At 44.6% G+C, this 20550-nt stretch overlaps 1 protein-coding gene and 1 non-coding gene across 2 annotated transcripts; one reads left to right on the top strand and one right to left on the bottom strand.

Moving 5' to 3' along the window:
- Positions 1–10954: 10954 nt before the first annotated feature.
- On the top strand, positions 10955–12014 carry LOC123086962 (LOB domain-containing protein 1-like). The gene has a single exon (XM_044508832.1). The coding sequence runs from the start codon at positions 11011–11013 to the stop codon at positions 11656–11658; it is 648 nt and encodes a 215-aa protein (XP_044364767.1). The 5' UTR covers positions 10955–11010; the 3' UTR covers positions 11659–12014.
- Positions 12015–17343: 5329 nt separating this feature from the next.
- Positions 17344–17417, bottom strand: TRNAN-GUU (transfer RNA asparagine (anticodon GUU)). Its single transcript has one exon. It is a non-coding gene; the product is annotated as a tRNA-Asn (tRNA).
- Positions 17418–20550: the final 3133 nt, after the last annotated feature.

Below are 20550 nucleotides of genomic sequence, written 5' to 3'. Positions count from 1 at the left end.
GCGAGAAGAGAGCAAAGGAACGGTCGTGAAGCTAGCAATGATCAAGAAGTGATCCTGAACTCCTACTTACGTCAAACATAACCCAGAAACCGTGTTCACTTCCCGGACTCCGCCGAAAAGAGACCATCACGGCTACACACGCGGTTGATGCGTTTTAATTCGGATCTGGTGTCAAGTTATCTACAACCGGACATTAACAAATTCCCATCTGCCTATAACCGCAGGCACGGCTTTCGAAAGATTATACCCTGCAGGGGTGTCCCAACTTAGCCCATGACAAGCTCTCGCGATCAACGAAGGAATAGACCTTCTCCCAGGAAGACCCGATCAGACTCGGAATCCCGGTTTACAAGACATTTCGACAATGGTAAAACAAGACCAGCAAAGCCGCCCGATGCGCCGACAAATCCCGATAGGAGCTGCACATATCTCGTTCTCAGGGCACACCGGATGGGTCAGCCTACGAGTAAAACCAGCCCTCAAGTTGCCCCGAGGTGGCCCCGCAGTCTGCCCGGTTCGGACCAACACTTAGACAAGCACTGGCCCCGGGAGGGGGGGGCTAAAATAAAGATGACCCTCGGGTTGGCCGACCCAAGGGAAAGGGATAGGTGGTGGTGAGGCAAATGGTAAAACCAAGGTTGGGCCTTGCTGAAGGAGTTTTATTCAAAGCGAACTGTCGAGGGGGTCCCATAAATCACCCGACCGCGTAAGGAACGCAAAAATCCGGGAACATAACACCGGTATGACGGAAACTAGGGCGGCAAGAGTGGAACAAAACACTAGGCATAAGGCCGAGTCTTCCACCCTTTACCAAGTATATAGATGCATTAATAATATAAGAGATATTGTGATATCACAACCAAAATCCTGTCCACCATGGAGAAATCTTCAACTTCACCTGCAACTAGCAACACTATAAGAGGGGCTGAGCAAAGCGGTAACATAGCCGAACAACGGTTTGCATAGGAAAGGTCTCAAAGGTTAGAGGTTCATGGCAATTTGGGATGGCTTGATAAACAGGTAATAGGTAGCACAACATAGCGATAGAACGAAGCAACTCGCATAGCAATGATAGTAGTGAGATCCAGGGTAGCGGTCATCTTGCCTGAAATCCCGCAAGCAAGAAGAACGAGTCCATGAAGAAGATAAACGGATGAAGCCGAACCAAGCGGAGACGAACGAATCCTCACGATCGCAATGAAATAGGAACTAACAAGAAGAAGCACACAACATAGTAAACACACCACACATGAACAAGGCATGATGCACAACAAGCATTATGCATGACAAAGCTATATGGAGCTACTCATGGCAAGAGATGATGCAAACAAGAGCAACACATCAAGGCAAGTTTAAATGAGGTCGGGAACAACATATAACAATTCCGGTAAGTCCTCATATGCATATTTCGAAATTGGTCCAGATCTGAATAAACCTTATGTTCAAGTTGTTAAACATCAAGTTAAAAGGCACCAAGGTGATCTACACGAAATTCTAGTCAAGTTACATATAAAGTTCATTTAGTTCGGAGCTACAGACTAGAAGATATGAGCAAAACAAGTTAAACATGACATTGATGCAAAATGCACCCAAACATCAAGCAAACACCTCAAAACAAGGATGCAACATGATAATATGAAGCTACATGCAAAATCAAGCAAGTTTCATATAGAGCACACTCAAAACGGAGCAACGGTTCAACACACACACATGAAACAAGTTTAAAGGACAAGCTGTCCAAAACAGCAACTAGGCATATTGCAAGCATCAAAACAACATGCTACAGGACCTCAACATGAAAACAAAAGACATGGAGATGATGTACAGGTAAAGCACAACAAAACATGAACATTGAGCTATCTCCAGAAATCACTAGAACATGCTCAAACACACATGGTAAGATTGCAAGTTATAACAATTAAGACTTTGCAGAAAATAACATCACGATGCAATGTTTAGAGCTATTAAACAACATGTTACAGGAACTTATCATGGCAAACAAAGATGTGGAATGAATCTACTAATTGCATAGATAAAAAGTCACTTACTGACCATAAGCCAAAAAGGATCAGAAAATATGATGGCACCCACGTAAACATAGCAAGTTATAATACAGATTCAAACATGGCAGGAACATAATTATGAAGGCATGTAGATGAGCTTGTGCAACTCACAACAGAGCAATACATGGCATGACAAGGCAACCAACAGTAAGAAGGCATGTTTGTGAAGCTAGGCATGGCAAGAGAAAGTTCATAGGGTGCATGGAACACTAGCAAAACACATGGGAACAAGTGAACTTAATGTTAACAGGCTGACAACAACATTATGAAACAACTTTAGAGCAAGATTACAACAAGCTACATCAAGCTATAAATGCTACCAGGGGCATGGATGGATAGAGGATGACATGTAGATCAAAACATGTTTATAGAACATCTCCAGATTATGCATAGAATGATTAGTAGCAACATGTATATATAGCATCACGAAATAACAGATTCAGCCTAGCAAAACAGCAACATCATGTACACTACTTAACAAGCTCGATTCACTCACCACAAGTCATTGCATTACAAGATAAGCATAGCATCATCAAGAAGACATGTTTGTGAAACAAACCAAGTCAAGAACAAGTCCATAGCATGCAAGGATCAACTATAGCAAGCTTGGCCAAATTGAATAACACGTAAACAATCTGCCAGGAAACATTTTGAAGCAAAAGTAGAGCACGAAAATGACATGCTAGACTACTCCATAATTGCAACCAAGGGCAGGTATGGATAGACAATACCCTATTGTTCAAAACATCCTTACTAAAGTATCTCCAAATATGCATGGATTTCTCTGTAGCATCAAGTTTACATGGCATCAAAATAACAGCAGAACAGGGACTAAAATCAGCAACATCACAATGTCTAGTTTGCATGCTTGTGCTATTCACCACATTGATCACAAAAATACATGGTAAGAACCTATGTAAATAAGACATGACATAGTTCAAAACACATGAAGACATCAACCTCATAGGATGCACACATCAATCATGGCAAAAATGACAAAAGAGCTCATTCTGATAATAGACAACAGAAAACATTATGAAGCACTCTTACGACGATGATTTAGGCACCTAGATGACCTCAAATAAATATGATGCAATGGAATGAAATGATGTACTCATTGAGGCGAACAATTTGACATATTACACGCACGGAACGGAGCTACGGATGTAGAGATATGATGTCATGAATATGACATGAAAATGTCAATAATCAGGGACTTGGCCAAATTTTGGAGGGGGGGAAGTCAACCTTCATATGCACGAATTCCGAGGCAGGGCCGGATCTCGCCGGAGATGACCGGAGATGGGCGGGGAGGACGTCGGCGGGGTCGAGGGAGCTCGGGGGGGGCCAGATCTGGCCGACCCGCGAGGTCCTCCGGCCGGGATCCGGCGGATCCGGGCGTGGCGGCGCGGTCGTAGCAGGCGAGGAGGAGTTGAGGCGGCGGCGACTCCGGCGAGGCGCGGTGGCGCCGGGCGGAGCAAGCGAGGAGGAGGGCAACGGGGCGGGGCGCGCGGCGGCGCCGGCTGGAGGCGGCGAGGTCGGCGGCGACCCGACGCGGGGCGGCGGCGCTCGACGGCGAGCGGAGGCGGCGGATGGGCGCGGGGGCGCCCGCGGGCGGGCTTGCAGCGCGCTTCGGGCCAGGCGGGCCCCGGATGGGCCCCGGCGGGCCGGCGGCGGGGATGCCGCGGGAGGCGATGTGGCAGACGCGGGTTGGACGAGGGGGCGCGGGGCGGACATGTCTGGCTGCGGCTAGACGTGTCCGGCTGCGGCTGGACGCGTCCGGCGGTGGAGAGGGAAAAATCTAGGGTTTCGGGGGGATTCATCCGCGAATTTCGGGGGGAGGGGCATATTTATAGGTAGAGGGAGCTAGGAGAGTCCAAATGAGGAGCGGTTTTCGCCCACACGATCGTGATCGAACGACCGAGAGCATGGATGGGGAGTTAGATGGGTTTTGGGCCACTTTGGAAGGGGTGTTGGGCTGCAAAGAGAGAGGGGCTTTACGGTTACCCGGTTAACCGTTGGAGTATCAAACGACCTCCAAATGGCACGAAACTTGACAGGCGGTCTACCGGTGCTATACCAAGGCCGCATGGCAAGACTCGGTCCATTCCGAGAACGTTTAACACACACTCACAACAAGAGACGAAAGGGGAACGCTGGAGGGCGTAGGAGCGCCGGATTGCAAAACGGACAACGGGGAAAATGCTCGGATGCATGAGACGAACACGTATGCAAAATGAAATGCACATGATGACATGATAAAATGCAACACACAAGCAAATGACATGGCAACAACGGCGAATAACTGGCAGACACCTGGCGCATCGGATCCGGGGCGTTACATGGCTCCTGCCAGTTGCCGATAACTTCGGTTACAAAACATGATCATCTCATACAATAAATATAGCATCACGTCTTGACCATATCACATCACAACATGCCCTGCAAAAACAAGTTAGACGTCCTCTACTTTGTTGTTGCAAGTTTTACGTGGCTGCTACGGGCTTAGCAAGAACCGTTCTTACCTACGCATCAAAACCACAACGATAGTTCGTCAAGTTAGTGTTGTTTTAACCTTCGCAAGGACCGGGCGTAGCCACACTCGATTCAACTAAAGTTGGAGAAACTGACACCCGCCAGCCACCTGTGTGCAAAGCACGTCGGTAGAACCAGTCTCGCGTAAGCGTACGCGTAATGTCGGTCCGGGCCTCTTCATCCAACAATACCGCCGAACCAAAGTATGACATGCTGGTAAGCAGTATGACTTGTATCGCCCACAACTCATTTGTGTTCTACTTGTGCATATAACATCAACGCATAAAACCTAGGCTCGGATGCCACTGTTAGGGAACGTAGTAATTTCAAAAAAATTCCTACGCACACGCAAGATCATGGTGATGGCATAGCAACGAGAGGGGAGAGTGTTGTCCACGTACCCTCATAGACCGTAAGCGGAAGCGTTATGACAACGCGGTTGATGTAGTCGTACGTCTTCACGATTCGACCGATCCAAGCACCGAACGTACGGCACCTCCGTGTTTAGCACATGTTCAGCTCGATGACGTTCCCCGGGCTCCAATCCAGCAAAGCGTCGGGGATGAGTTCCGTCAGCACGACGGCGTGGTGACGATGATGATGTTCTACCGGCGCAGGGCTTCGCCTAAACTCCGCGACGATATGACCGAGGTGGAATATGGTGGAGAGGGGCACCGCACACGGCTAAGGAACGATCCGTAGATCAACTTGTGTGTCATGGGGTGCCCCCTGCCCCCGTATATAAAGGAGCAAGGGGGGAGGTGGCCGGCCCTAGGAGGGGTGCGCCAAGTGTGGAGTCCTACTAGGGACTCCCTAGTCCTAGTAGGATTCCACCTCCCTTGTTGGAGTAGGAGAAGGGGAAAGAGGGGGAGAGGAGGAAGGAAAAGGGGGCCGCACCCCTTGTCCAATTCGGACCAGAGGGGGGCTGCGCGCCTCCTTTCTTTCGGCCTCTCTCCTATATTCCCGTATGGCCCAATAAGGCCCATATACTCCCCGCCGAATTCCCGTAACTCTCCGGTACTCCGAAAAATACCTGAATCACTCGGAACCTTTCCGAACTCCGAATATAGTCGTCCAATATATCGATCTTTGCGTCTCGACCATTTCGAGACTCCACGTCATGTCCCCGATCTCATCCGGGACTCCGAACTCCTTCGGTACATAAAAAACTCATAAACTCATAATATAACTGTCATCGAAACCTTAAGTGTGCGGACCCTACGGGTTCGAGAACTATGTAGACATGACCTAGAACTATTCTCGATCAATAACCAATAGCAGAACCTGGATGTCCATATTGGTTCCTACATATTCTATGAAGATCTTTATCGGTCAAACCACATAACAACATACGTTGTTCCCTTTCTCATCGGTATGTTACTTGCCCGAGATTCGATCGTCGGTATCCAATACCTAGTTCAATCTCGTTACCAGCAAGTCTCTTTACTCATTCCGTAATACATCATCCCACAACTAACTCATTAGTTGCAATGCTTGCAAGGCTTAAGTGATGCTTATTACCGAGAGGGCCCAGAGATACCTCTCCGACAATCGGAGTGACAAAACCTAATCTCGAAATACGCCAACCCAACATGTACCTTTGGAGACACTTGTAGAGCACCTTTATAATCACCCAGTTACGTTGTGACATTTGGTAGCACACAAAGTGTTCCTCTGGTAAACGGGAGTTGCATAATCTCATAGTCACAGGAACATGTATAAGTCATGAAGAAAGCAGTAGCAACATACTAAACGATCGTGTGCTAAGCTAACGGAATGGGTCAAGTCAATCACATCATTCTTCTAATGATGTGATCCCGTTAATTAAATGACAACTCTTTTGTCCATGGCTAGGAAACTTAACCATCTTTGATTCACGAGCTAGTCAAGTAGAGGCATACTAGTGACACTATGTTTGTCTATGTATTCACACATGTATTATGTTTCCGGTTAATACAATTCTAGCATGAATAATAAACATTTATCATGAAATAAGGAAATAAATAATAACTTTATTATTGCCTCTAGGGCATATTTCCTTCACTTACATGCCTATCCACTCCCGGAGAGCTATATGAACCTGGTTGTCAAAACCACCGCAATGCACTGGAGAGCATCTTCCATAAGGCTCAACCCAATATGAGCCAGATGTTGAGCATGATGAAGCCTTTGCGACGTGATGCTGAATATCCAAAGGAGTTCTTTGTTGATGACCTTGAGTATCTGGCGCGCACTATATATCATATCATCAGGCGGACTCTATGGCCGATCAAAGGACATTCATCAGCTGCAAAACTTGAAGGAGCCATGAAGACATTGGTCTTTTACATCCTAAATGGCATCAGCTTCAATGCGCAAGATTTCTTCATCAGGCAACTGGCTGCATCTGGATCTGACCTTTTTGGACTGAAGTTCTATGCTCCATGGGTCATGCGCCTCATCAAGCAACACTCTGCTGTCAACTATCAATCATCTGCTCGCAATCATGTGATCTTCCTACTAGAGGTTGATATGTCAGTTGAAGCCATATACCCTGAACCTACCAAGAAGCCTCTTTGTCTTCAAAATGCTGAACATCAAAGCTTCACTCAGCCTATGGAAGGAGTCCAAGCTGTCACGCGTGTCTATCCAATAGCTGGAAACACTCGTCTGCCTCATCGTGCGCCAACTGAAGCTACTGAGAGCACAATTGCTCAAAGGCCTCAGAAGCGCTCTCGGGTCCTCAATGACCGAGAACTTCTTGTGGCCCTGCATCAGAAGCAAGATAAGCATCATTTTTAGCTCAAGCGTCAGATGCAAAGCCCCTTGGTGGATGTAAATCGCATTCGAAACCTTGCCACCAAGAATGCATTTGTCACTCACGAAACTTGTCGGCGATCATGGAAGAGTTTGACCCTGCTTAGTGCTAAAGCTGATCTTCAAGACGATGGCTTCACTGAAAGATTCAAGTTTGACTCCACTCCTCCACGGAATGCTGTCCTACGAAGAACTCCATCTCTTGAAGATTCTGACTATTCTTCCTCCGCGGCAATGGTCAATGCCAATGTGATCGATGATGAAGACGATGCTACTTCACCACCCCCTACATCTGCATGCATCGACACTGCACCAAGTTCGTCTGCACCGCCAAACGACAACGACAACCCTGCTGCTTCGACTACTCCTCCTGAGGACGAGTAGATGCTCTATGTCTTCAAACCTTTTTGGTCATTACTAACAAAAGGGGGAGAAGCATATGAGTTTGATAGTCTTGAAGCGGGTTCATAAGGGTGGTTGCTTTATTTTTTTTGCCTAGTGCTTACAACTCTTTCTTTTGATACACTTCGTTCCTTGAGTTGTAACACTTAAACTTGATGGTCGTCTGCTACTTATTTGCGTTTCCACGTGCGATGATAACTTCCGCACTTAGATCATTCTGCAGACGTCCATTTTCCATTATGCATGTCATTCTTTAAGTTATATCATTTCATGCATGATGAATTATCTTCATAAGTTGAAGAGGATCTCCACAAGTACAACCTGCCATGTGCATTTGCATTCCAAAAGCAAATTACTTATATGCACATCTTCAGGGGGAGCCCTTGCCCCTTATGAAGACAATACGCTACCCTTTACAATTTCACATACTTCTTTCCCGTTGAAAACTTCAACCAGTTTGTCATCAATCACCAAAAAGGGGGAGATTGTAAGTGCATCTAGTGCCACCCCTAGTTGGTTTTGGAGTATTGACGACAAAGTTGGTTGAGGGACTAATGCGTTTCTGAGAATTGCAGGATAACGCAGGTAGTGTCCCCCATTGATTCGGTTTACCTACCGGAGATGACCCCTAAAAATGTATGAAGGCATTGAAGACAATGGTGGTGTGTGAAGATATTCACACTGAAGTCTATGACATGAGAAGACATTGAGTGAAGACTATGGAGCGCGAAGACTGAGTTATTTCGTTGTTTCCTTTTCTTCTTTGTTGAGTCATAGGAACCACCGTACTGTTAAGTGGGGTCCAAGTTCACTGAAGTCTTTCTGTCTGTGTGACCTGAAGACTTATTACACTTGAGGACTGTGTATCCTCCAGCCGGTTAGGCGTCGCGTTCTGAGCATCCAAGAGTCATTGTGGATTGCCGGTGAACGAAGTCTGTGAAGGTTCGGAAGTCTACCTTGAAGACTTACCAAAGTGATTGGGCGAGGACTGTGTGTCCTTAGCTCAAGGGGAATAAGGTGAAGACGCGGTCTTCTGAGTTGAATCTCAGCCTCCCTAACCAGACGTACAGTTGTCACAGCAACTGGAACTGGTCCAACAAATCCTGTGTCTTCAACAAGTGACTGGTTCTATCCCTTTCCCTCCTTTACCTTGAGTTTGTCTTTGTGAAGTCATTGCTTATCTGTCTTATCTGTTTGACTTCAATGTTTGACTACTATTGTTGATTGGCTTCATACTATCTTCCATCTTGATCCTTACTACCTAGCTGCTATTTGTCTTCGTACGTTACCACTATTGCATACTTGACTATGGCTTGCTTTGTGTAGTTTATCTTCCGCTGCATATCAATTAGGTCATTTCTATTGTTTGTCTTTGAAACTTCCATGTTTTGAAGACTTTGATAAAAATCGCCTATTCACCCCCCCCCCCCCCCCCTCTAGTCGATAACTAGCACTTTCACATATGATGCAAAAAGTGTGGTTCAAATTGAGAATATGAGCTCTTTTAAGAGGCTTCCAAATCGACCAAGGCATAAAATCTTTTTAATCCATTGATTAATATTACCTCTTATGAGTAAGATGATGGTAATGATTGTGTAGGGCTTTTGTGGACTTCTATTTTGATTTTGAAGGCAAATAATGAAAGATATAAAATTTCTAATTAATGCAATACTAAACAATCTTGGAGTACTTATCTTTCGGTTTTGTTTCAACATAAGGGATTAATGTCTAGTCTTTTTTAACATGTGCATTCGAGAAGAACAAACCATGTCAATTGGGATCTTGCTTTTCATGGTTCTCATCTCTGCAACTCGTGATTTTGGCGACATAACCAAATCCATGTGGGTGAAGATCATGATTTGGGCTTAATTGGTTAAGAAAAAAGTGTGATTTTTTTTTGGAAATACACATGAAGGATGTCACATACCCATGTTTTAAGTACATAAAAAATATACTAACTATTAATCAACTGGGTTGTATTTCTACCAGTTACAAGAAACCCATATATAATGTCAATATAAATACTGAAGTACCAAACAATATACATAGATATTGAATATAAAGCGCATGGGGTTTTTCTTCCAACACCTTAGAATGCGGTAAGAAGAGGGAAAAATATCAGACTTCAAAATACCATATGCACTTGTATGATAAGTTTTACTCCAAATGGAGATGCATATATGAAGGCCACTAGTTCGAATGTTCATCGAAATTGTCAAAAATATGAGAACCAACCAGCGGTTGGATGGGTAGGAGGGTGGTGGTACTTGGGCCCACTAGGGATCAAATTCCAGGTTTGACATTTTTGTCTCATCAATGCATATTATTTTTTCAGTGGGAAATGACGTTCACCTCGATAGCGAGGCACATGAATTTCAACCTTGAAGCTCCGCAATTCTCATCCGATCTTCACTACACGTGTGAGCGCGTCAGTGTGGTGTGTGGTGTGTGCATCTATGTTTCTTACCAAAAGAGTAAAAAAAAAACTACCTATTCATCTTGTATATGTCCTATGTTTTTGTAGTCGAATTTACCATCAGCTAGGATTTCTTACTTTCTATGTGGTAAATAGGAATCTTAAAATTCTCTGAAAATATAGAACAAAAATAAAGTGCAAAGTTGTCAAATTTCTCAAATATGGTGCAATGTAATTTTTAGTATGTTTGAGGTACTTTGTACTTCCGATGAATTTTGTTACTCCTTTTCGCAAAAGAAACACTACCAACTTGTGTTTTTCCAAAATCTAGTGCAAACCGTCTACGCATTATTCATAGGTGGTCCAAATTACAATTATCTACTCCCTCGTCTCAAAATGGTATTGTGTTTTCTACACTACAGAGGGAATATTTATTTAGAGTGCAAAGCTCAAAAATATTCAATCTAATCCACCAAGAAATAGCAAATCACTTTGTCAAGAACTCCTAATACAGACCCTCCTAAGAACCAAAACTACACCTAGCTTCTACTCTTTCTCAGATTTTTTTTAAGTTGTGTAATAAAACTTTTTTTGAAGTGTAGAAAATGTATTTTCCACACAAAAAAAAGGGCTTCGTGCAGCTCGGCCATCAAATGTACTTTCCGCAACTACACCTAGCTTCTACTCCTAGCTTTCCCACACGGACACCCTATATATACACCACACCAACGGCGACAGAATTTCGCAACCAGCTAGCTCAGCTCAGCTCGAAGTGAATCGAGCTCGCGCGAACCGAACATGGAGTCGTCGGGCGACACGGCGCCGTTGCACTCGTCACCGACCCCGACGTCGCCGCCGGCAATGGCGACGGGGACGGCGGTGGTGATGAGCCCGTGCGCGGCGTGCAAGATCCTCCGCCGCCGGTGCGTGGACCGCTGCGTGCTGGCGCCCTACTTCCCGCCCACGGACCCCCACAAGTTCGCCACCGCGCACCGCGTCTTCGGCGCCAGCAACATCATCAAGCTCCTGCAGGACCTGCCCGAGGAGCAGCGCGCGGACGCGGTGAGCAGCATGGTGTACGAGGCGGCGGCGCGCGCGCGGGACCCCGTCTACGGCAGCGCCGGCGCAATCTGCCAGCTCCAGAGGCAGGTCGACGGCCTCAAGGCGCAGCTCGCGCGCGCGCAGGCGGAGCTCGCCGCCGCCCGCGCCCACCACGCGCACCTCGTCGCGCTGCTCTGCGTCGAGGTGGCCACCGCCGCCGCCACGCCTCCGCAGGACGCCTACTGCACCGGCGTAGGCGGATCACAGTCCCAGCTCGCCGCACCGCCTGGTGTAGGCTCCGCGCCCACGGACGCGCTCTACACCGTCGACGGCAGCGCGGCGGGCGGCGGCGGCATCATGCAGGCCGGGCACGTCGGCTGGGCCGACGAGCCTCTCTGGACATGAGCGCGCGCAAGCTGGCGCGCACTGGATGATGCACCAGTTACTCAGCTGGCCAACTGCTACTACTACGTACGCATGATTCGTGTGTGTAATTACTAGTACTACATTTTACTTAACTGGGTTAACCAAAGGGTTGACCTGCTTGATGAATTTGCTTGATGAATTTGTTGGAATTTCAAGATGGAGGAAGATCGAGTTTGTTTTGTTTTGTTGCAAAAATAATACTGCTACGTACTAGCACATAGAATAAAAAATTCCGTCATGTTGAAGTTCCAACAAGTTATGAGAAGTCCTAATCAAGACAGAAAGTTGTATCCTTGCCTTATTCTGCAGTTGTGAAGAAGGATGTGGTTGGTTCTCTTGTGTGATGTTAGGTCAAATTGCATTTCTATCATGAACAAATGCACGTCATTTTCAAGAAGACCATCTTTAGTTCCTTACATCCCCATGTAAATGTAACAGTGATTGTCCATTTCACTATGAATTAGAGAAAATCACTTAACGTGAATGTGAAATTCTTTGTTTTGTCTAATATACATCATGTGGAGTGTTTTTTTTGTGTGTGATATACTACTTGATATCAGCTTGATTTTAACATATTATCCTGCTAGCACTTAATGAATCGGCATCTCTTTATTTTCTCCCGAAACAACAAGACAAAGTAGACAATAATTTGCTTTTTTTTTCATTCGAACAACATGATGGAAGTTTCTCAAGAAGTAGCATTAGTTGATTCAAATTAAAAAAACGCAAAGTACTATAGATGAAGAACTATGTTATTTCTCTTGACTTCTTCGTATGCAGAAAATGAGATGAGGAAGCTCGATGCATTTCTCTATGTTCTTTTCCTCAAACCGTCTTCATTATCCTTTTCGAAAAAAAAACATCTTCATTATCAATCTGTCTTTGAATTTGACCGAGAGAGCCTAACGAGCCAATGGTAATTGTTAGTGTTAGTGTGAGGATGAGAGAAAGGAAGACATGACTTAAAGCTTACAACATACTCCCTCCATTCCATAATATAAGAAAGTTTTTCAAGCAGCTTGGAAAACGTTGTTATATTGTGGGACGAAGGGAGTAGGCAACAATTTGGCAGTATATAAGGTTGAATGAACATTTGTAAGCGGTGCATTAATCTAGTTAGGGAATGTACTGCCAAGGAGTTAAAAAAACCTGCTTGTGATATGGACGATTTCATAGTCGGTTCTCTTATAGAGCCGACAGTGTTTTTTTTCTCCGATGGCTTGGAGAAAAAACATCTACTATTAATTCTTACCCATTGATTTCCGTCACCTATCTTTGTTGCTTCGACTGCGAAGAAGTACTAGCTTATCGAAATGTAGCGGCCATCGCTCATGAGGATCTCCGCCTAATTAAGATGTACAAGTACCAATGTTTGAGTTGTGTGTGTGGACGCTTTTTCTACGGTTTCCGGCGTTGTCCCCTTGTGCAAGCATATCTGTAATACTACATATCGTGCACCTGCCTGTCTCTTAAAAATAAAATAAAAAGGCATGGTTTAGTATTTTAAATAATAATTTCATGCATGATGTGTGCATATGTATTTTTTACGGGAAAACTTTCAATCTATTCATCTTCAATCAATCATGGCGGTACAACAAACATCAGAAATAAAAAATTATATCTAGATTTGTAGACCACTTAGCAATGACTACAAGTACTAAAGCGAGCCGAAGGCGCGCCACCGTCATTACACCCCCATCGCCGGAGTCGGGCACAACTTGTTGCAGTAGACAGACGGGAAGTCGTCGTGCTAAGGTCACATAGGACCAGCACCCCAGAACAACAACCGCCGCCTATGAAAAATAACGTAGATCGGAAGGATCCAAGCCGAAGACACACGAACATAGACGAACAATGACGAGATCCGAACAAATCCATCAAAGATAAATCTGCCGGAAACACATCTCCACACGCCCACCAACGATGCTAGACGCACCGCCGGAACGGGGGCTAGGCAGGGAGACCTTTATTCCATATTCAGGGAGCCCGCCGCCGTCTCACCTTCCTGAACAGGACACAAACCCTAGCAAAAATGTAAAAAACGACTAAAAACGGAGCCCTCCCGCCGGCCCTTGCCAGGATCCACCGTGCCTCCATGGCCCTAGGGCCACCGAAGACGAGGCGGACCTGCGTCGACGCCGGCGAGAGGCACGAACCCTAACTTTCTTTCTTGGAGGAGGAGGAGGAGGCAGCCAGATATGTGCATATCTATAGTTGAGATGGTAGAGAAATATATACCAATCAAAATCCATTAAATGGTTTATTCAACACATGAATCTGGGAAAATGTTGGCACAACAGAAGTTGGACCTGACACCGTAGTAACTAGAGATGACACCCCACACGTTACTGTGGGAATCAGTTGCGATTATTTTAATAAGGTTTTGTTGTATGAAACATTAGTATTTAAATTATAAATGTGAGAATTGGAACTAAAATACATACAATATATTGATTATTTAATAGTTGTTAAATATTTATTCAATTTTAGTAGCATGCATGGTGCATTTTAAAGTTGGATTTTTTTTCATGCATGGTTGCATTAAAGATTTGTCTTTTTCATAAATGATAACATGGTGAGTTGACATAATTGCATGATGGGAGAATTGAAACTAGTGAGATCAACTTCTTAGATACTCCCTCCGTCTAGAAATACTCGTCCTAAAATTGGAGAAAATGAATGTATCTATAACTAAAATAAGTCTAGATATATCCATTTCTAGGACAAGTATTTTCGGACGGAGGAAGTATATAGCATTAACTTCTTTTTTTAGAACTACACAGGATTCCCTTCGCCCCTTAATGTAAGACGTTTTCGCAAGCTATGTTAGCTTGCGAATATGAGATGGAGGAGTAGTAATTAGCTAGTACGATAATGTGTACGTGGCTTGGAATATTGTGCGGAATGTCAAAACAGCTGAAGATGTACTGTAAACAACTATCTAAATGCCCCTTTTAGCCAAAATCCCCTGCTCAGCTACATCTCCACGGCACACATTGGCTTATTTTCTTACCATTTGCCAAACCAGCTGATGGTCTAGATGCCATAGGCATGAAAAGAAGCTGCTCTTAGTCAAAGTTTTTCACACAAATTTCCAAAGTTTTTTCTGTCTGAACGACACCGGCCACTTAGCCAGGGTGTCAACTGGGGCCGGCCAGTGTCTCCTCACAGAGGAACTTTTAAAGAACAAACCAGCGCTTATCATGGGTCAACGTGAGGTTTAACCAAATGTATCTGAACTGAAGAAAGAACCAAAGAATCTAAGCAGATTTCTAATGGCTCCCCCTACTTCTACCCTATTTGTCTGGAATGGATGATCCGGACAAAACCGGGCCTCCAACGATCTCTCCTATTCCGACTTGAACAGTTTGAACCGTCAATCCCCCACATTGATGTCAAACGAAGGACAGGATTAGGATGCGTCCGGACTGTCGCCACGTCGGCCCAACAACGCAGCTCCACCCACAAACACCTTTTATCCTCGGTCCTTTCTTTCTCGCTTCTCTCTTGCCCGCCCTACCGCTGACCCATGCCCTCCCCTCGCGCCCAGCCGCCCACCCAACTCTTGCCGCAGTCCCGATCATCTCTAGTAGACCTCGTATAATGCCGATCCGCATAATGCGTTTACAAAATAGATGAAATTGTATAATTTTTAAAAAAATATCACGAGAGAAATTGCAACCACATTGATCATTCATAGTTCACCACAACATACTACATAGATCATACATACTACATTCTACTACTACTAGAAGGGGGGGGGGGTCCGCGGGCTCGCGACGGCTACCAAAATGGACGAGCTCGCGCGGCGAGGCCGACGCGGTGGAGGAGCTCAGTCGTCGGTCAGTCCTCCTCGTCAGAGCTGACGAGGTCGATGTACTTCTTCTTCTGCTCCTCGCGGACGCGCCGCCACTCTTCGTCCTTGTCCTTCCTGGCGAGATTGGCCGCGAGCGCCTGCTTGAAAAGGAGCTCTTCAATCTCCTCGTCACGGCAGCGGCGCTCCTCCTCCTCTCGCAAGCTTCGTGCGGCAATCGCGGCCGCGGCCGCCTCGACATTGTCGCCGACGTAATCTTCGGGACCGATGACGCCTCGGCACGGGATCTCCTCCGGCTCCCGCTTGACGATGACGAGCTTGCCCTCCTCTCACTCCCTCTTCGCCGGGAGAAGCGTCGCGCTGGAACAGCCCCCGCGCCGGAGGTGAGCCACACGGCCGAGGAGGGCGTTCGCCCGTGCCGACGGTCGTACTCCTCCGCCTCGCGACGGAAGAGCCTTGCCGGCGGCTTGAGGCCTTTGTTGGTCCACTTCCTGGTTGCGTGCTTCCTCGCGCCATCCGTGCGGACACATCGCTCGCGCTTGGGGTCGTCGCCCCCGCCGTAGCTGCAGCCGGAGCTCCACATACGGCCTCACATGGCGGCTGGAGGCGGAACTGGGCTCACCGGCAGCAAGAAATGCAACGGGGGGAGTGGGGAATCGCGGGGAAACGCGACGGCGGGCGGCGGCGAGGGGATAGGGTTTCGACCCGTATCTGCCTCGCAAACCCGTAGTTATACGGCTTCGGGGTAAGGTTTGCGGGCCGCGGTAAAAAATTTACGGGCCCGACAAGTATACGGGCTCTGTTCTGACAAGAAAATTGGGTTGAATCCGTATACTCGCTGAAATTATGCGGGTTCGCGCGTTATACGGGGTCTGCTAGAGATGCTCTAAGGTCCGCTCACAAGCTCCAAACCGGCCAATCACAGCTGGAACCTAACTTCAAAATTTTAGCATTGAAAACTTCTTTTGGATACAAATGTAATCGTGTAACGAAAATTACGTATAACCCATATTTTAGTGGCTAAATTTGTAGTCGAATTTGCGCGCCTTCTTTTAGTTGGAGGGAGAAGTTATGGAGAAAACGCTAGAAGGAGCGTACCAATCACAGCTTGAACCTGACTTAAATATTTGACCATTGAAAAATGCTATCAGATACGAATGTAATCATATAATTTTCATTACATATAGCCCGCATTTAGTGGCTAAAATAGAGTCAAACTTGAGTCTCAAAAAACCTGTATGCCTTCTTTTCTTAGTCAGAGAGGAAAAAATTATAAAAACTAAAAGCCCGCTAGAAGGAGCATACTAAACACTGCTTGAAGGTCACTTCAAAAAAATTACCACTAGAAAACTATTTCAAATAAAAATGTAGTCTATAATTTCATTACATTTAATCCACATTCTAGTGGCTAAATTTATAGTCAAACTTGAACCTCAAAAAATTTACGCACCTTCTTTTCCTTGTCAAGGGAAAAACTGTAAAATTTAAAACCCTGCTAGAAGGAGCGTACTAATCACAGCGTGAACCTAACTTTAAAAAAAGTACCACTAATAAATTAATTCGAATAAAATATAATCCATATTTTAGTGGCTAAAATTTGTAATGAAGCTTTAACCTAGAAAAACTATGGCAAAAGCTCTAGAAGGGAATAAAATTTGGAAATTTAAAAAAAACGCTAGAAGGAGCGTACTAATCACAGCGTGAACCTAACTTAAAAAAAAGTACCACTAATAAATTAATTCGAATAAAATATAATTCATATTTTAGTGGCTAAAATTTGTAATGAAGCTTTAACCTCGAAAAACTATGGCAAAAGCTCTAGAAGGGAATAAAATTCGAAAGAAAAAAAACGCTAGAAGGAGGGCTCGAACCTCCGACCTTGTGGTTAACAGCCACACGCTCTAGCCATCTGAGCTATTCCAGCAACACGTCAGATGTTAATTCGCTTCCCTATAAATCATTTGTGAGAGATTAATAGATCACTATCCAAACACAAAGCCCATGGTTTTCACACTTCGAAGTTCGAACAGTAGGCCCCGTGACAAAATAATCCCAACAACAATTTCATGCGCCACATGTGCATTTTTGAGACGGTAGTAGGAAATATGCATGTTAAACTTTGTTCGGCACATTTTTTTTTAAACGGATTTGTTCGGCACATGAACCCTCCGGTAAAAGGCTCGAAAGAATTGTCGTCGGACCTGATACATATCTACGCCAACGGTTTATTGCCCGGATTGTCAAAACAGCTGAAGCTGCACTGTAAACAACCAGACGTTCTTGTTTATCCGGAAATGCCCTGCTATGCTACACAGCAACCGAGACGATTTCTTCAGCATTTGCCTAACCAGCTGATGAGCTAGATGCCACAGGCATGAAAAGGTACTACTGCTTTTAGTCAAAGTTCTTCACCAAAATTTCCAATGGTTTCTAGTCTGAAATCTGAACATCACCAGCCACTTAGCTCGCACTCGCAGAGGAATTTTTAGAGGACAAGCCAGCACTCATCATGGGTCAACGTGAGGTTCCAGTACAAGATCGAACCCAAATGTGTCTGAACTGGAGAAAGAATCAAAGAGTTTTGCCCCCACCCCACATTTCCTGAACTAGCAAGCTGCTAATTTCTAGCCCCTGTCTCATCCTTTTTTCCAAGCAAAAGTGTGTTCCTCTGGCTGGCTGGAATCATCTGGTTAAGTTGAGTTCTGGGGAAGTCTCTTTCTAGTACATGACAATAGTCAGTTGAATGTACTTTCTTCTGCTACCTGAGTCATTGCATTCTCACTTGCAGGCATGTTTGGTTGACGCGTGGTAAAGTGACGGTCTAATCATAGGCATTCTAGAACCTCATGGAGGAGAGCAGGAACCAAATCTGTGCCACGATGCTTTCCCACTGAATTTGATTTTCTTTTAGCTAGAACATTAATCTTTTTTAGGGGAGCAAGAACTTGTAATCTGAATATTCTCATTTTCTACGGGCCGTGTAGAAGACTCGTGATCCGTTAATCCCATTGCGTTCCGGCCTTTGATTATGGCCTTCCATTCATCTAAGATGAGGGATCACCTCAAAAAAAAAAATCTAAGATGAGGATAAACGCCTCTAGATTTTTTTAAAAGAGATACCCAAAGGGCATCTTATATTCGAGGAAAACAATAGGCAGTGCAATAAAAAGACATCTGAACACAGACCAAACAGTACAAAATAAAATTACATTGCAAAACATACTGACCTTCTTTTCTTCCATTGTACATTGTCTGTTGAAGATTGAAAATTGCACTAGACCAACAATAAAGAAAAGAGAGACCTCCAAATGTCTTTGCCATAGTAGGTTTTCAAACTACAATAACCACTCGCCCCTCGTTGAAGAAGCATTGATTAGAGTATCACCCCGTACAAAAAGGCTTGCAATTCATCAACACCGGTCTAGAGGGGTCGAGACACCGGTCTATCCCCGCAGAGAAACACAGAAAGAGATGTCGAAGTCATCACACCAATGGCCATCCAATTGCGCTCCTTCAATGACACACCATGACACCAATTGCCAATATATGAAGAGAGCCAACAGATCTGGAGACACTAACCCTCCCAAGCCCTTCGTCAGCGCCGGTTTGGACGTCATCAAGGTAGAGAGTGACCGGAGAGACCTTTTCACAACATGACACTGCCATCACCACCTCATATATGTCACTAGGAAAACGGAATGACCGAACGGGTCCCTACTCCTCTTGCCACCAACAAGGCCGCCAAACAGGGAAGAGGAGAGGGACCGATGCAGCGACGTAGGGGAGAAACTTGGTGGCGGCAACTAGGGGTTGAGAGAGGCCGCAAAGACCTGTAGTTTCGGGCGGTGCTACACCTTGCATTTAGCGAGATAGAAGCATGCATCGCCTCAGCACCTCCCTTAAATGGGCCAGGCCCGGTGCGGTTCAAAGTGTGCGTTGCCATAAGAGTACACATGTACATTAGTTAATGTTTTCTTCTTCTTTTGCTCTTCCGTTTTTTCTTTTATCTTCTAAAATGGTCTATTAAAGTAGATTTGGAACACTTTATAAGAATGTTCCCATAATTTCTAAAAGTGTTTTAAAGAATGTTCATCGGGTGCTCAAAAAAGGTCCATTGTGTGAGAAAAACATGTTTATCATGTATTTAAAATAAATTCATATACTGAAAAAATATGTTCAAAATGAATTAAAAAATGTTCACCTTGTATTTAGAAAAGAGTTCATCATGTGCTGAAAAATAATTATTGTGCATTAAAAAACTTCCATCGTGTCTTAGGTTTTTTTTAAGAATTTTAAAAAATAACTGTGTATTTAGAAAAAAAATCACTATTTTTAGTAGAAAAAAAGTTTGATGTGTGTTTAAAAATTGTTCCCTGTGTGTTCAAAGAAAATTCACCGTGCATTTGACAAATGTTTCAACATTTATTCAGAAAAACTTCAACTTGTATTTGAAAACTTTCAACATGTATAAAAAATATGTTCAATGTGTGTTAAAAAATGGTCAACACATATTCAAAAAATGATCAACGTGCATCTGAAAAATGTTTAATGTGTGTTTGCATAATATTCAACGTGTATTTGAAAAATATCGTTGTACTTTTAAAGTGGAAAAAAAGAGAAGATAAAAAAGGGAAAGAAAGAAAGAAAATTATCCATATACAAAAATATATTAAATTGTTCATGAAAAAGTAAACATTTTTCGTGCAGTTATAGAAAGTTTTCATGGCATATAAAAAAGTTCACTTATTTTTCACAAAAGAACATGGAAAATTGAAAAAATATTTGCCGGAAAAGAACAAATGAAATAAAACCGATGAAACTGATAGATAAAAAAGGCCGAGGAAATCTTTGGGTGGGCATTCGGCTAGTGGTTCATTCGGTTTTCTGGCAAAGCGATTCATTAAACAAGAACCAAACACGTCTCTACCCAAAGTGATGGAAGAACCCTATGGACGGAATATTTCGGTTTGGTCTATTCGGTCACTAGAGGCTTGAAGAGATAAGGGAAGCTGCGAGTGCCAAAGTTGGGAGATACCGTTCCCGTAGAGGATGCACGG

The sequence above is a fragment of the Triticum aestivum genome, chromosome 1B (assembly GCF_018294505.1).
Source record: "Triticum aestivum cultivar Chinese Spring chromosome 1B, IWGSC CS RefSeq v2.1, whole genome shotgun sequence".
Taxonomy (NCBI): domain Eukaryota; kingdom Viridiplantae; phylum Streptophyta; class Magnoliopsida; order Poales; family Poaceae; genus Triticum; species Triticum aestivum.
This window is presented reverse-complemented; position numbering and strand designations above follow the sequence as displayed.

What these genes read in the sequence shown, in the direction of transcription:
- LOC123086962 (XM_044508832.1), top strand. Translation starts at nt 11,011, where the DNA reads ATGGAGTCGTCGGGCGACACGGCGCCGTTGCACTCGTCACCGACCCCG.